Source organism: Puntigrus tetrazona, chromosome 2 (genome assembly GCF_018831695.1).
Source record: "Puntigrus tetrazona isolate hp1 chromosome 2, ASM1883169v1, whole genome shotgun sequence".
Classification (NCBI taxonomy): Eukaryota; Metazoa; Chordata; class Actinopteri; order Cypriniformes; family Cyprinidae; genus Puntigrus; species Puntigrus tetrazona.
In genome coordinates, this window is record NC_056700.1 from 24,799,061 (window position 1) to 24,816,486 (window position 17,426).

A 17,426-nucleotide genomic window follows, 5' to 3' on the forward strand; every position below is an offset into this window, starting at 1 on the left:
TTTTTTTGTATATACATATATATGCGCAGCAAAGTATCATTGAATCATTTTCTGATACCATAATATCTACCAAATGGTTGGTGACTGACATTAGAGGAAAAATAAATAAAATCACAAAAGTGTAGATATGACCTCTTTAAGTTCAGCACCATATTAAACACAACTTTCTTTTCATTCATTCCCTAAAAAAATGTAGTCTTTTTTGTTACAAAAACAATCCAGTAGTTTATTGAGATTTGCGATGTGTTCATTATTGGAGAGTCAGGTTTTTTTTACAACCCTCGACATGAAACGTCATTTCATTATATCATACATGAGCATTTTTGAAAAAGAACATGAGAACAAATGATTGCATTACATTATAATAAAATCACATGATAATAATAATAATTATGCGACAAACCTTAATAAATAAGCGACTTTGTTTGTTTAAAAAGATCAATTGATATATTGGTAATGCATGGAGACATGAAACACATTAATAATTAACGAGACAACTTAAAACGCACAGAAAGCAACGTTATTATAGTGCTTCACTATAAACCAGGTTCTGTAATCTATCTGTTGGTTGAATAATACTCTTTGTTAGTGAATTCACAAGAGCAGAGAGGACAAACTCTAATGAGATCATGTTAATAAACTGCCAGAAAGACATACATAACTGTAATTCAGACACAGCTGTGTCACATTTACTCACCCTCAGGTTGTTGCTTCCCATTGGCTTCCATAGTATTGAAAGAAAACACTCAACCATCAATTGTCCGGTTATCCGCATTATTCAAAAGGTCTTCAGAAGAAAGAAGTTCATTCAGGTTTGGAACAACTTGAGAGTGAGTCCTAGCTGACAGGGCTTTCATTTTATCCCTTTATGAAATGAAAAGTGACTTAACCGAGCACAATGAAGATAACGTTAACAATGGTTTGTACATAAATTTGTGCAGCTGATTTCAAAACTGCAAACACAAAAACAAAAAGTCAACGTTCTCCTATATTAACAATTAAGGATCATCAAATCTATCACAAAATCCATGCTTGGCCAGAAGAAGCCTTGAACCTTTGAGGCACATTAAAAGACACTGGAGCAAACGGCCCGTTCAGGATCATTTACCGCTGAACACATCTGAACTAAAATCTCTATCTAGAGCTTTCGTGTTTTTAAGAGCATCTCCTTATAAAAACCCTCTTAACCGCCAGTCGTGTTTTCCACAGAGTTTGAACGAGCACTTATGGAGAAACAGATAAATAACACTGAATTCTGATAACTATAAACAACGTTTACCATGAGATACAAAAGTGCTGCATTAACATTGATGAATGATTCAGAATGCCATTGGCTGATTACCATGCTACGATATATTATTGTCCTGAAGATGCTGACAACAAAATGTTTAAATACAATCAAATGTCATTATCAGAAACATAATTATGCATCATTCTGTACACATTCCGTTTTGTGCTATTGGAGTATTTGGTGCATTCATATTTGCCGAACACACATTTGTCAACAGACCAGCGGTATTGCAATGATAAAAATGCATCGGTTGTTTTCGTTTTCACCGGCGTCCCGTATGGAATATGCTTGTCACGTGTGCATGGGATGAATTTGATCTCACAGAAGTCCTTGTGCTGTATTCACTTACATACAAAATAATTACAGAACAGACATGCCAGTCAGTGCACAGACTGTAGTCCGAGTGGACTTGCCAAGTGTCCGTTTCACATCGGCTGCTCAGAATGACCTTTATGTGTTCCTCAGTGTCAGAGAACGAAGCCCCTCCCAGGGGGTGCGGCTAAATGAACCACTCCTTCTTGCTCTCGTCGATGGTCTCTGTGAAGGCGGGGTCATTCACGATGATGGCTGCATCGGCGCAGTCGGCAGACTCCGCCCCTTTGGCCTCGTTGGTGTGGTAGGAGCCCTTGTGATGGAACATGTGACGCACCAGAAACACCAGGGTGCAGAGGATGGTGAAAATCACCACGGCGATGATGCCTACGCCAGAGAGAAATGATATTCAAATTATGACTGTAATGATGAATCATGTCATTAAATCGATTTAGAAATATTCCACAGCGATGGTAACATAACTCAAAATATTTTAACATTAATTATTATATTATATTTGTAAATGAAAATATTATATATTTAAACAATTGTGTTAAAATAATTGCAATAATGAATAATATTAATAAAATAAGTTCTACACACTATACTATATATATATATATATATATATATATATATATATATATATATATAAATTAATGCTAATTAGTCAAATTATATAGTCAAATTGACTATAAATTAGTCAAATTATTTATATATAATCAAATTATTTATAATAATAAATAATGTTTATTATATAAATATGGTATTAAATTAATTTTAAATATTTCATTATAATATTTTTTATATAAAAAACCAACAATAAAAAACAACAATTATTATATATTAAAATCATGATTGTAAGGATAAATTATGTAATTAAAATTCAGTTTATAAATGTTCTACACCAAAGAACGTCAAAGTCTAGGAAATATAATTGTTGGTTGTTTGCGTATTTCATTTATTGCCATATCGTGGAAGATACGGATTCAACAAAGAATAAAAAAATATTCTTCAAATGATTTTTACTCTTAATGTTTGCCTTGTTAAATATGTCCATGATATTAAAAATAAAAATGCATAATACTGGAACAGCACATTTCACCTCCAATTATTGCCGAGTCTCTGTTGACGCCATCACGGCTGACTCGCTCCTCGTTGAATGGGAACTGGGGACCGGCTTAAAAGAAAGAGAAAAGAGCACTGTTTTCTGACTTTAAACTTTGACAATCTCTTTTATTGAATTTCTTGGCATAGATGAAGTACAGAAGGTCGGTAGAACGCTGTGGGCAGATGAATGTATCTGTGCACGCTCGAGTGTCTCTCTCAGGAGGAGTCGGTGGGCTGCTGTTGGCAGGGAGCAGATCTGAGACCAACCGTCTGCTCTTTTCATCTGCCGTCTCCACAGGCTCCAAACGCCATGTTCCAGAAATATCCATGAAAGCTTAAAGCACTCAATGTCATGCATGCAAGTAAACACACACACACACAATATATCTATCTATCTATCTATCTATCTATCTAGTTTTTTATTATGCCAAAAACAGTGACTTCACATATACACGTAAATGTTGCTTTGTATACTGAGATATATTAAATAACATTTTATTATATTGATTATTTTATATAGATTTTTTATAATATATTAATAAAATTATTTACATTTTAATTATTTATTATTCAATTAATTTATATGATTTATTTTTATTATAACATGACTAAGAACTCACTAAGAAAATAATAAAGTAATCAAAAGAAATACATAAATTAATAAATTTAGAGAGAAATATTTGAACTAAAAATAAGTGTTTTGTTTTAGGTTTTAATATCGTTGTGGCAGCAATGCAGGCAAAGCCTGATCGGCACACACTCAGACACACAAACAAACAGGAATATACTGTAATAATCCTCCCTACAGCGAAGAGATCACAGATGTCTTTTACTAAAAGAAGATTTCTCCCAGGCAACCAGGAAAGATCTCTTCAGAAGCGAGAAAACTGCATCAGATTCATCCTAAAATTCTATTAATATATGTTTTTTTCCCTGCTCAAGAGTAAAAGATAAAGTGGAACTTTTTCCCTCAATATCTCTCTCTAGTTTGCCTTGAGGGGTTTGCTTAAGTGTTATAGATCGTCAGAGTCTCAGGAGAAACCAACCTGCACTGCAGGCATGAGCTTAGCCCTTAAAGGAATAGATTGTCCAAAAATAAAAATTTGCTAAAAATGGATCATCTAAGATGTTTTTTTTAACTTGCTCACCAGTGGATGCTCTGCAGTGAATGGGTGCCGTCAGAATGAAGTCCAAACAGCTGATCACAATAATCTACAAGTAATCCACACCACTCCCCTCCATCTTGAAAGCTGAGTATTTGTAACAAATTCATAATTACAAAATGTTTAACTTTATCTAAACACGCAGCTCCTCTGTTTATAATTTTGCTTTCTGTTGTGAAAAGCTCATGATCAGAATCCGGATTAAAAGCTAAAACGTCCCAAAACAGCCTTTTTAATTGATGGACTAGATCGGTTTATGGTTTCAAATGTTTTCATCTGTTGTTTGGACTCTCGTTCTGACGGCACCCATTCACTGCAGAGGATTCTTTGGCGAGCGAGTGTTAAAATCCAGAAATATCTCTGTATCTTTTCCCATAAATAAACAATCTGATGTAGATCTTGGACAGCTTGTTTTTTAATCATCGTTTGGTTACCTGTATCCGGGTGCCAGGGGTCAAAGGCCGCAGACATCGGTGGCACTGTGAGTGGAGACGCCCCGCAGTTGGACTCCACCAGGACTCCCTGTATGGAGGCAGTGGAGGGCACTCCGGTCCTCAGGGCGGCCTTCAGCGGGGCGATGCGGTTAAACTGCACTCTGGAGAGACAGCCCACGAAGCCAGGGGTGTTATATCGCTCTATCAACACCGGATCAATCTGACCTGTTTCTGAAAGACAAAAACAACAGCAGAAAATATCAGATGGTGGAAACCGACGTTCAGGCGAAAGCACAGCTGATCTAAAATCTGATTGGATCTGATTGGATGAATCTACTATGTCATCTAAACAGTAAAATTAGTAATAGTTTTATTTGAACATGTTTCAGTTGTATTTGTGATGTATGCTGAATTTTCAGCTCCATTACTCCAGTCTTCAGTGTCACACGATCCTTTAGAAATCATTCTAATACGCTGATTTTCTGTTCAACACACATTGCGTATTATCATTATAATTAGTCCGTTTTTCTTGGCAGTTTTTTGGAAACAATGAAACATGGTTTCATTTGGATTGGAATTTTATAAAACCTTACCAAATACAAGTATCCCATACAAACACCGTTGAGGATAAAAACACAATAAAGGCCTTGGCTTATTTCCATTGCATAAAGGGTTGTGTTAATATAAAGGCTATGGCTATGTACAGAACATACAAATTACAGTATCTCCTAATGATATTATAAACTCAAATTATCATCAAAATAATAGAATAATAGCCAAATAATAGCCATCTTTTTTTATCAATCTTTTAAAAGTAAAAAATCTTTTACTCTCTTTTTTCATATTTCATGCAACAGCGCTAGTATTCTTTGCACGATTGATTAACAGAGATTTCAAAACAACTGTCTGAAATAGAAATCTTTCATAAGATTTCTGTGTATAATGTCTAATGTTATGAAAATAGAATCTTTCATAACATTATACATCTACCATCACTATTGATCAATTTAACGCGTCCTTGCAATATTGTTAAAAAGCAATATGCCATAAAGTCAATAGCCTAAAATCTCCTCAACTATTTTCAAGCAACTTTAACATCACATCTCTTGTCGCTTATTGCTTTGAAAAATAAAACCAGAAAAAAAACAACATGACGCTTGGCCTTCTTTTTCCACATAATTATGATAAAGCTGATGCATTTTTGTATGTGTGAGAAGAGAGAAAATCTTTTCTGTCCTTGATTATCCTCATCTTTTCCTCCCCTATAACCGAACATCGAACAAAAAAAAAACATCCAACGCAAAAAATCACATCAGAGAAATATACGCTAATATTTTGAATGTAAAGCATTTAATTAACGTTACCTGTTTGCGATCACAGATACGTCTTCCCAGCATGCGACTCAAAGCAAAACACTAAATTTCTCCTTTTTTGTTTGTCTCTCTCTCAAACTGCTTAATCAACATGTAAACCTGACTAACAGACTGTAGACTTCCCTCGATCTATATCTGCCCGAGTGTAGATGCAGACCATCACCCGTTCGGCTGCTCTGTGTGTGTAATGCAGCTCAGGGTGCTCCGGCTCATCTCCGCTAGAAACGTCTGCAGGAAAACCTGGAGACTGGACCGAGATCAGGAGCAGAACCCAGAGCTTTCACGTGATGCTGTCAGGAGTTACAGTCAGAGCCCAGTTAAAGGAAAAGCAGGAGAGACGCGTTTTTGGCCACTATACGCTGGATTACGACACAACTTGACATTAAGACTTCAGCCAAGTTATTTCATAATGTTTTTCCTTGTCAGAAACACTTACGCCTAAATGTATGAATAGATATAGAAAGTAGTATTTAATTTCTAAAACATATCATTTTTAAATTACGATTACTAATAATTTGCGAACATGTAAATATGAATAAATGTATTATTATATGAAATATACTGCTGTTTAAGGGTTTGGTGTCAGTATGTGTTTTTTTTTTTGTTTTTTTTGGAAGAATTAAAAATGTTATTCAACAAGTATGCATTAAATTCAACAAAAGTGACAATGAAGACATTTACGTCAAAAAAAGATTTATAAGATAAGATATATAACAAATTCTGTAACTTTCTGAAAACAGTATCATGGTTTCTACAGAAATATAAAGCAGCACAACTTTAGTTTTTTTTTTTTTTTACATTGAAAACAATAAGAAATGTTTCTTGAGCAGCAAATCAGCGTATTAGAATAATTTCTAAAAAGTCTTGTGGCACTGGAGTAATGATATTGTGCTATATAAAGTATAATATTAGTAATAAGACCTTTTTTGCAATAAATAAATGCAGGTTTGGTGATGCTAACAGTTGCTAATAGGCAGCACGATGCATTACGCTAAAATATATACATGATAACCTACTTACCAAAAACTTTTCCTAGGAAAATGGTCTTCACGAGGTTGAACTCAGTGTCCGAAGCTTCAGGAAGAGTATAGCTCACTGTAGGATAATGATCCACCTGCAACGCCGTAATCGTAAAAATCCAGGTAATTATCTAATATAACACGCACACTGACCTGTGAACCGTCTTTATCTAGCGGCCGCATTAAAGCAGATACAGATACAGCACCTGCAGCTGAATGAGTCCGTCCTGTCGGGTGATGTTGACGTTATGAGGTTGACCGTTAGCCATGTTACGATGATTCAGGCCGATCGTGAACGGCTCCCTCAGTCCTCCCAGGTTATAGCGGATCTGTAGAGTACCTGAGAGAAAACACAATCTTTCATCAGTTTGGAGAGCGTTCTTTCACTGCCTGATCCACGATGGGGGCAGAAAATATATAGCAATATCACACGAAGAGTGTGGTTTCTTTCCTGCGAAAATCACAAACATGATATTGTACACCAATTCAATAAACAAGTTTTAGATTACATGTTTTAGACACCACCTTGAATATTTTTGCACTATTTTGCAGACATAAAAGGTCCCGAACACAACCGCAGCACTGTTTTGCTTCTCTGAGTTCCTGAATGAATCGACCGTTCAAATGATTCGGTTCAATCGAAATGACTCACTTAATAACAGCGGCTGCCACCTACTCGCAGTTTTAATTTTGCATTTAGTATATATATTTTAAATAATTTAAAATATCCAAAGTATTCAAATATATTTAGGATTCAAATATCAAAACATTTATGCATTTGTACCTGCATTAATGTCCTGTGAGTTGCATTAAACTATGTAATACATCTAAATACCACAAAATAAAAGGTAAAAATGCCTGTAAAGTGTATAAATCTCTTTAAACTTTAAAAGTCAGGTGGGGTCAGTTTAGGGGGACCCCTCAAGAGCTTTGATATAAAACGAACAACCGTCTTAGCTCCGATATTTGCGCATCCAAAACAGATCATAAACATTAATTCTGAGCTGTAAAGATGCAAACGTGTCTCACCATTGTGCCTCAACACCACGGCCAGGTAGTCCTGAGTCTTGGAGCTAATGTAGATGAGGACTGCGGGTGTGTGGGACGTACTGAAGCTGAAGCTCAGCTCCTCGCTGGTCAGATTACCCACAACGCTCAGCACTCCAGAGCTGCCTTCCTTCGCTGCAGGAGAAGAGCTGCTCTCGGACATGAGGTCGTACCGCACCAGCGTCCCGCTCTCAAAATACCCTCCGACATCTAAAACAGAGGCAGACGACAACAACAGGGCTTGACGTTAACATCCTTTCATTAAGGGATACAAGGAGATATTTACAAATAGCACGATTTCATTTATTAGAATACAAAAGGTTCACTATATTATAGCTTCAAAGTGCCTCTGTTATATGGGTTATGAAAGGTTATCAACAGGTTGATATGCATGGTCAAAAAAATGCATTAATTTTCACCTCATTTGTTCAACAACTCCCAAACGACTCATTTCGATGATTCAGAGTCGACTTTATACATGGTGCACTTTCAAATTTAAAGATTTGCAGGAAGTTTTTTTATTCACTTAGAGCTGTGTTAAACACTGCATGAAAGGCAACCAAAAATCCATAATAGGGGCAGTTTAGCAGAAGCTACAGAGCAAGAGTTTATGTTGAAATGCCAGATACACCTTGTGAAGGTAAAATGCCAGTTTTAAACTGAAAAATGCGCAATGTGGGACTTTTAGTTATAAAACAGGACGCAAACACAAAGGGACACTTATTTTGAAATAATCACATTATACTATATCATGCCTCCCGTTTTTCCTTCCCCAAATTTAAAACCTCTTAAAATGATAATTAAGACATGTTTTATACACGTTAAGATATTTAAGACGTTAAGGCCTTTTTGTTGCACACAACCATAAACACATTTTACAGTTCACGCACATTTATTTTTTGACGCAAATGTGAGTGAAATGTTCTGTTGAGGCGTGAATAAGATGAGATTTGTGCAATGCAAGATATTTTTGGCTCATTACACCAAAGGATTTATGTTACTTGTGTAAGATAAGTATCCATACCATCATTGCAGAAAGGCCCGTCGAAGGCAGTCAGACTGCAGTCGCATGAGTATCCGTTGTATTTCTCCATACATTTTCCTTCATTCTGGCAATGCATCCCATAGCTGCTGCAGTGACCCGAGCACCCAGGCTTCACCCCGGGTGTGACCTTCGCCCTCCCTTCAAGGTCAAGTGTCACTCCGTTGACTTTTAGGGAACGAATGCAACCCAGAAATCCTCTCTGCCCTCCTGAGGCACCTAAAGTGTCGCAGCAACAGACATAATGAGATCTAAAAATGTTAATGAGGTAAATTACATGCGCTAGTAAAATATTTTTTCTCTTGCTAAACTTCTACTTCCCAAACATCTCCCAGATATCTTACCTACAAACAGCTGGCTGAAGAGCTGCAGGTGGGTGTGGCCCTGAGGCGGGGCCGACCGCGCCTCCCTATGCACCTTGTCCAATCGCAACACGGCCTCTTTAATATTCCGCTCGGCCTCCACTCGGTGCCACTGGTCATCATTGAGGGGTGTAGATGAGTGTACGATTAATTCCACCGGCCCGTTGCCCACATCAAATGAGAACGACACCACTGTAGCAGCTGCGGGAAGCAGTGTTCTTATTGTTAACTAAATCTATTAAAAGCTATATAAAATTATACAATGAAAATCTAACGAAATGAAACAGAATTAAAATATAACATTAGATGTTAATGACCTTTTAAAATTGTATGAATAATGGAAATGTTGCCTTTGCAGCTCAGATTTAAGTTGAAATTTAAGTACTAAAATTAAATGAAATAACGCTAAAAAGTGTAGTTTAAATAATATAAAAAAGCACAAAACAAAATCAGTCAATTTGAATAAATAAATAATAAATATTTAAATTTAAATACAAATTGAAAATATAAAAATGAAAGCTAATTAACAATAAATACTACAGCGATTTAAGTCTAAATATAAATTGTATAAAACGACCTAAAAAAATAACACTGGTGGAAGGCTAACTGTAATTTACTTCCTCCGTCTGATAAGTAAAGGAACTCAAAGCAGATAAGACAGGCTTCACTGAGGGCTTCACAGCAATCCCACTCAAGATGAGGTGATAAAAGTCTGTGGACTTACATTTGAGTTCTAAGCGAATAAAATCCGGATTTCCAAGGTTTTCCAGAAAGACACCATGTGAGGCTGAAGTCTTAAAATAGAAGGAGACGTCTATGCTGGTCTCGACTTGGAAGGTGGGAAAATGAAGATAAGATGCTGGTGTGTTGAAGGACGCTGCGTTCCAGAAGTGACCTATAAAAGAAATGCATCGATAACTCATTAGATCGCTGATTAGGTCAAATTTAAAGCTGTGGTGTGTAATTTTTATTGTGGTGTGTTATCCATTTATCATTTCACACTGATTTTAGGAGTAGGTTAGTTCTGAGGATAGGCCCGTGATTGTTTGTGTGTGGCTGGTACTTTTTTTAAGTACTTACGATCTCCCTGACAGCGCAGCGGCCCAACAGTGAGTCTGGCTTCAGATCCAGAGCGGTGTACGTCACCAACCACCACTTGACTGACAGGAAGATGGTCCTTGTACATTAACATACCGGCATCTTCTTTCCTGTAGAAACAAACAGAGGAAGAACTATGGACCACAAGGGGGCAATATAGCATTGTGCAATGCAGCAGAGAGGAGCTGGAATAGCATACTGCTTACTGCGCAGTAGATGCTGCAGACTGTCTATTAGTATGTAAAAATGTGCAATCATTTATTACGTTGATCCAGTGACAGGCATCCAGTCATACAATAAACATGGTCATATGCATTTTTTGAAAATGCAATTTTAGTTCACAGAGTCAAGGAGAGGGTATTTAATGGTTGTGGTTGTTTATGGAAATTTAAGTTGAGTGCATCGCATTTTCACGCATTAAGAAAATTAGTACGTCGTGCACTACATTTTTAAGAAATTAATACTTTTATTCAGGAAGAACACACTAAATTAATCAAAAGTAAGAGTATTTATAATGTTACAAAGAAATGTTCAGCTTTGTATTTATCAAAGAAATCTGTAAAAATGACCACAGTTTCCAACAAACATATGATGCTTTCAACATAATAATCAGAAATGTTTCTTAAGCTGCAAAAAACCCAAACTTTTGAATGGTAGTAAATATTAATATATTACGGTAGTACGCAATTATAAGAAACCCTGGTTAATCAAAGCATCCAGTATAAGTATGAAGCCACTAAGACTGCTGGCTTTTCTCTCTGTCCTCTGCAAAGTGCTGCTAATTTCCTTTAGCAAAAGAGAAGAGAGCGAGATCTTACCACTGTCTCAGATCTGCATCACAGTTGCAGTAGTATCTGTGATCTGTGCAGTTGCGTTCGATGCCACAGGCACATTTCTGCACACCCGGCCCTGAGCCGCCCCAGTAGAAGTGCTTCTCGTTTCCCCTGCCAACCCACCATGTGGATGGGGAGCCGTCTAAGACGAAAAAAAAAAAAATAAAAAGATCTGAAAATGTTGTCATCCTCAGTCCATTCAAGACGTAGATGAGTTTATTTCTTCATGGCAACAGATTTGGAGAAATTTAGCATTACAGCGCTTGATCACTTGCGGTGAATGGGTGCCGTCAAAATGAAACACTAAACCACAATAAAAACCACAATAATCCACAAGCGACTCCGGTACATTTATTCATTGTGAAGCAAAAAGCTGTGTGTTTGCAAGAAACAGATCCATCCTTAATGTGTTTTAACTTTAAACTGTCGATTCTGAAAAATATCATAATCCGTAATAATGAAAAGAATTGTTGTTCTCTCAGATCAAATTAGTTTAGAACTGTTTTGGACTATTTCTGCTCGTGAATGGTGTTTGTGTATATTTCTCTCCTGATTCAGGCAAGACAATTTATACTATGGACAAGTTATAATATGGATAGCAGACTTTTTATTTTTATTTTACAGTTAAAAGAGCCTTAATTTATTGATTTGTTTCTTACAAACATGCTGCTTTTCCATTAACTGATGGACTGGAGTGGTATGGATTACTTGTGGACTATCGTGATGTTTAAATCAGCTGTTGGGACTCTCGTCCGACGGCACCCATTCACTGTAAAGGATTCACTGGTGAGAAAGTGTAATGCTAAATTTGCTAAATTTCTCCAAATCTGTTGTGATGGAGAAACAACTAATCTACATCTTGAAAGGCCTGAGAGTGAGCACATTTACATCTAATTTTAATTTCGGGTGAACTATTCTTTTTCGAATCAACTCAACTCAAAGCGCTGTGAGTCTTTAGCATCATTTACCTGGTGAGTTGAGCAGGTGTGATTTGTAGCACATGTACGCCACATGCTGCTCGCAGAACTCAGCGCTGCTGGTGACGGCGTTCACCTGAAGCACAAAAACACGAGCGGCTCTGCAGGTGAGCACCACATTCAGCATCTGTTGGTTAGGTATAGCAGTTTTCATTGATGAATTCACACAGTTTTAAGCTCCACCTGTTCAGCAGACATGCTGTAATTGAGCGTGAGCACGGTCTTGTCTTCAGGTCGTGAACCCGATGACACGGAGCTTTGAGCTGGAAGGTCATTCGCCACGGTTGTCCACACTTTGTCATCTGAAATACACAGGACATACAAGTGTACTAGTCAGTGAGTATTCAGGTATTGATATATTTCTATGATACACACTTACTTTTGGAAAACCATTGGGTGTTTTTGTTGCTTAAAGGAATAGTTCACCCAAAGATGAAAATTCACTCACTCTCAAATAGTTACAAATCTGTATGAATTTCTTTGTTCTGACGAACACAAAGGAAGATATTTTGAAGAATGCTTGTAACCATGCTTGTTTTCGGTCACCATTGACCATTGACCGTAGTTTTTTTCCTACTATGGTGACCAAAACAGCCTCAAGAGTTTTATTTTTGCGTGAACTATTCCTTCGAAGGAGTAATATCATTTTAGGAGTATATCCCACAACACAGTGAAATTAAACATAAGATATTAGCAAAGTTTTATAATAATGGGTTTTATAGTGTTATTTAAGGTTTCATGCATCACAAACAGTAATAATTTAATAATTTCTTTGGTACCAAAGGGGTCACCGATGTGTGAATGTGGGATATTATGTGTTAATTTATTTCGTGTTATGACTCTGAATATATTAACACATGATATGAATATATTAATTGTGCATGCTACACATGAACCTACTGATACTGTGTTATATATATAGTTCCTTATTAAAAAAAAAAAAAAAAAAAAAAAAAAAAATATATATATATATATATATATATATATATATATATATATATATATATATATATATATATATATATATATATATACATTTAAATATGTACATTTTATATAGAAATATATGTTTAAATATATTTATATAATACAAAAACTTTATATGTGCATACTTTACGTTATCCTGCCAATGTTGTTTTTTGGTTTAAACATTTCATATATATTCTTAATATTTTATATATGCTCGTTCATATATGGTTCTGACCCATCATATTGCAGGTGACTCTGAATGGCTCGAGGGGTCCGCTGCTGTCCGGATCAATCCAGTATGTGTCTGAGCTTCGACCCAAGTGTTTGTATTCCTCACAGGACTGCTCATACACAGCTGCAGAAACACACAGCATAAGCATCAAAACGGCCAGGACTGCAAGAAAATCTACGACGCTTCATTTCTGAGGACCAGTCAGCTAAATAAATTACAATAAAATAAATTTCCTAGCATAATAATTCCAAAATCAAAATCTCTATTCTTGGGTTCTTTGCATATACGGAACATTCAATTTTCTATATGGTTTCTGTGAGATTAAAAAGAAAAATTTAGTTTTCATTACAGGTTATCAGATGTCTTATACCAAGTCGGGTAACACTTTATAATAACTGCACACTGTGAATCATTAATTAAGCACTAGTAAATGGTGAGCGTGATTTCACCAAGTACAAGATGTTCCCGGATCATCATTTCAATCAACCAGATTTGAGGTCTCAAAACCAATTTGCATGTATTTTTGTACATAATTTATGGCTAATTCATACAAATTTGTACAACCTAAAACCACAGGGAAGGGTCGGTTTAGGGGTGGAGTTATGCTAAAAAGAAGTTTGTTTCAGATCACGGCGACCTTAGTAAATAGTTTATAAATCTTTTATAAAGCATTGTTCCAACATTAATAGGCATTAGTAAGCCGTTTGTGAATACAGCTTTAAATTCCTTGTTCTTGATTTATAAGCATAGATTTAAAGGCTCGGTTATCTTCCTACCAGAATAAATGAACTGACTATTACTAATAACGTATAGCGTGCTGGTATTATAAAGTGTTACCCAAATTCTTTGTGAAGCTCAAAAAGTTGATAGATGCAGCAAGAGTCTACATGCTATTGCTACATATCAGCTGCTTTAGAGAAACCCAAATATGCTCAAATAAATGTGTGCAATATGAATTTAAGATGGCTTACAGTTATGGCAGGTGGCACCAGAGTATCCAGTGCCTTCACAGGTACATTTAAAGGTGTCTCCAGTTTGAGAGCACTTGCCTCCGTGTTCACAGTGGTTTGGCACACACCTGGAAAAAGAGAGAGTTTAAAGGGTTAATTCGCCCAAAAATAAACATTAGGCTGTTTTACTTGCCTTCAAAGCATCCTAGGTGTATGCGACTTTCTTCTTTCAGACGAACCTAATCTGAGTTATATAAAAATTCTAAGCTCTATCATTGTAGTGGGTGAGTGTTTCATTTTAATAGTCCAAAACTCATTCAATACAGTGAACGCAAACATAATAAAGCGTGCCTCACACAGTTCTGTAGTGAATCCATGCATTTTTGAAAGATGAACATCCATATTTCAAAAGTGGGTTTATTTTAAAACACCGCCCAAATGTTAATGCAAAGAAAGAAGGCGGAGCTATTATTCTAGCTGTAGTGTTGTTGCCAGTGCCATGTTCTGGAGACGCTGTGTTTCATTGTGAAAGTGAATCTACTTTGTTTCAGCTTTCAAAAGGAGGACACAACTAAAAATGAGGGACCGTTAATGATCGGCCGAAATGTTTGCGCGTTTTTGCCGGTTCTGTAGTCAGATGTAAATGCCATCAGGCATGTCATCAGTACAGACCAAATGTTATAGTTTTATTGTTTTGGTGTCATAGCACAGGAAAGCATCGCATTATGGTAAATGGTCAATCACAACGCACTGGATATCTGACCAATCAGAGCACACCTTGCTTTTTTGGAACGACGAGTTTTGTACAAATCAAGCTGTTTCAGAAGGCGGGGCTAAGAGGAGAACAATAATGCACAGTATGTGGAAAATAATGTGCTTTTTGCACCTTAAACAGCACAAATGCATTGCATTGCACCAAATACACAAAACAATGTTCTTTTTAGCAACATCACATGACCCCTTTAATATAACTCCGATTGGATTTGCCTGAAAGAAGAAATTCATGTACACCTATTCTTCAAAAGTTAATAAAACACAGCCAAAGTCATTTTTGGGTGAAGTAACCCTTTAAAGACACTGAAAATGACTAGACGCTGGAGGGATTTTTTATTTTAAAAGAACTTCATTAAAAAAGGAAGCCAGGGTTAAGAGGTAAATACATAAAAGAAAAAGAAATTAGTGGACCAATCTTATTTAGTAAAAAAAGTTTAGGTTGCCACTTTGTTTAAGCTGCACTCTGAGTCATTGCCCTGTTTGATAATCTTTGCTCTTTGTAGCTCTATAAAACCTAATTTAGGCAGTCTGCAGAAGTATCAGATCAGCGGAGAGGTTCCCCTGATCCTGCATGTTAACTCAGCCGTCCTGATCAAACGAGGGCAGAACACGTGACAGCGCGTTGAGGAACTCCTGCTGAAGAGTGTCAGATGTGGCTTGCATAAGCTCCTCGAAACGGCTTCACAGCTTTAAAAGTCACCACAACTCTAATAAAGGAACCGGTGGCACGACTCGAGGAACGTCTTATTGCTTTTGGGGGGAAAAAAATGACAATCAAAACACAGCAGCGGCTTTGATCAGAACACTGCGAACAAAGGCAAACATCTGTTCTTCATTAGCTTGCAGAGTCATCCGCGAGAGCACAGTGCAGCGGGTTCATGAATGAATATGGATGGGTACGGAGGTTTGACTTTATCGCGGAGAGATGTGTCATTACCATATCAAAAGCAATGCTGTCTAAAGAGCTCTTCTTTTACGAAGCAGATTATGCATAAACCTGTAAAACAGTTGTGTGAAAAATTAATTCAGTGCAAATCCATACTGAGAATGCATTACCTGTCTATGATGGCACACATATCCAGACTGACATTCTCAAAGCTACCCAGCATGCCTTGCTCCACAGACTGCAGGTCGACCAACTGGTCATCGACGTGTATGAGCTGCATGCAGCCCTGAAAGGAGCGCTGTGATGGAGAAAGGTCTGTCCGTGGGAAGTATCCTGCACACGGTGACAAGGAAATTAAAATCTGTGCTCTGAAATGTGCAATCATGCAAAGCAGATCAAGACTATCTAGGAAGATACTTACATCAGCATCGAATGTAATAGTAATTTAATCGTTTTTGTATAAACAATTATGCATTTACATTACATATGTACCAATGATTCATTAGTTGACTATAAATAGGGAGCCTATTTAGTGTAAATTTTTTTATGTATGTTTGAATAAATGCCACGAATATAAAAAAGTTTGATTGTAACATAAGAAAATAAACAGCGCTAAATATAATTTTAAACTCTAATATTATGTTCCAAATTCAGAAGGCTCCCTTTGCAGCATAAGGTGAGAGAAATTTAGTGTTGGTGCATCCTTAATTGTGTGTTTGTGTGTGTGTGTGCTTGTTTATGAAGAAATTGGCTGGTTTTAAAAAGCAGACTCCTAATCCCAGCTGAACACCGCTGGTGTGGCTTTAAATGCAGTCCTTGAGCCAAAAACTCATCACCAATCACCAGCGACTTGTACATATGGATGCAGTAATTTTAGACACTTTCCAACAGAGATGGAAATACAATTAGTAAAAACTTGAATTATGTTTCATCTTTGTTGCCACAGCTTTGGAAGTGCTCCAGTACTTTGGCGGTGTCCCAATACATTTGTCCATATAGTGAATGTACAAGTCATTGGTGTTTGTTGATGAATTTTTGGCTCAAGGACTGCATTTAAAGTCGCACTAAAGATGTACAGCTGGGATTATGACTTTTTGCTCTTTGCGGTCAAGTCAAGTTCTTCCACACTGGCTTTTTAAACCTTGCCAAAGGCATTGTCATGTTATAATAAAAAAGTTCCTGTCTGAACTCTTGCTATAAAATTAGGAGCATTCAATTCCCTAGAATATCATTATATGCATAAATATTAAGGTTTGCACTCATGAAAATTACTAAAGTAGTCCGATCTGTTCATCGGAAGGGGGTGGCCCAATACTTTTGCAAATTTTCCAAATAAAAATACAATTACCTCCAAAAAAGTAATCTCCTCCAGTCCTGATCTGAATGGGGAGGGCAGCTCTCACTGTGGACATCTCATCTCCATTGATGGTCAACATGGCAATGCTTTCCAGTGCCAGGAAGTGAACGCTGTGCCACTGTCCGTCATTAAGACCAGAACCTGCAGACAAACACTTCAGCTTGAGCAAAAAATGTTTGCGTGTGTGCGTGTATGTT

General features: G+C 36.8%; 1 protein-coding gene across 1 annotated transcript in view; it reads right to left on the reverse strand.

The window, feature by feature from the left end:
* Nucleotides 1-198: 198 nt before the first annotated feature.
* cntnap2b (contactin associated protein 2b) overlaps nucleotides 199-17,426 on the reverse strand; it is a 38,074-nt gene continuing 20,846 nt past the window's right edge. Inside the window, exons 9-25 of the mRNA XM_043264492.1 lie at nucleotides 17,221-17,370; nucleotides 16,043-16,205; nucleotides 14,234-14,340; nucleotides 13,266-13,385; nucleotides 12,245-12,363; nucleotides 12,053-12,137; nucleotides 11,070-11,226; nucleotides 10,234-10,361; nucleotides 9,878-10,048; nucleotides 9,136-9,354; nucleotides 8,774-9,010; nucleotides 7,732-7,959; nucleotides 6,909-7,042; nucleotides 6,704-6,797; nucleotides 4,311-4,541; nucleotides 2,709-2,783; nucleotides 199-1,990 (exon numbers count right to left, since the gene is read on the reverse strand). Coding sequence (XP_043120427.1) covers nucleotides 1,791-1,990; nucleotides 2,709-2,783; nucleotides 4,311-4,541; nucleotides 6,704-6,797; nucleotides 6,909-7,042; nucleotides 7,732-7,959; nucleotides 8,774-9,010; nucleotides 9,136-9,354; nucleotides 9,878-10,048; nucleotides 10,234-10,361; nucleotides 11,070-11,226; nucleotides 12,053-12,137; nucleotides 12,245-12,363; nucleotides 13,266-13,385; nucleotides 14,234-14,340; nucleotides 16,043-16,205; nucleotides 17,221-17,370 — 2,618 coding nt within the window. The 3' untranslated portion in view covers nucleotides 199-1,790. The remainder of the gene's footprint in view (nucleotides 1,991-2,708; nucleotides 2,784-4,310; nucleotides 4,542-6,703; nucleotides 6,798-6,908; nucleotides 7,043-7,731; nucleotides 7,960-8,773; nucleotides 9,011-9,135; nucleotides 9,355-9,877; nucleotides 10,049-10,233; nucleotides 10,362-11,069; nucleotides 11,227-12,052; nucleotides 12,138-12,244; nucleotides 12,364-13,265; nucleotides 13,386-14,233; nucleotides 14,341-16,042; nucleotides 16,206-17,220; nucleotides 17,371-17,426) is intronic.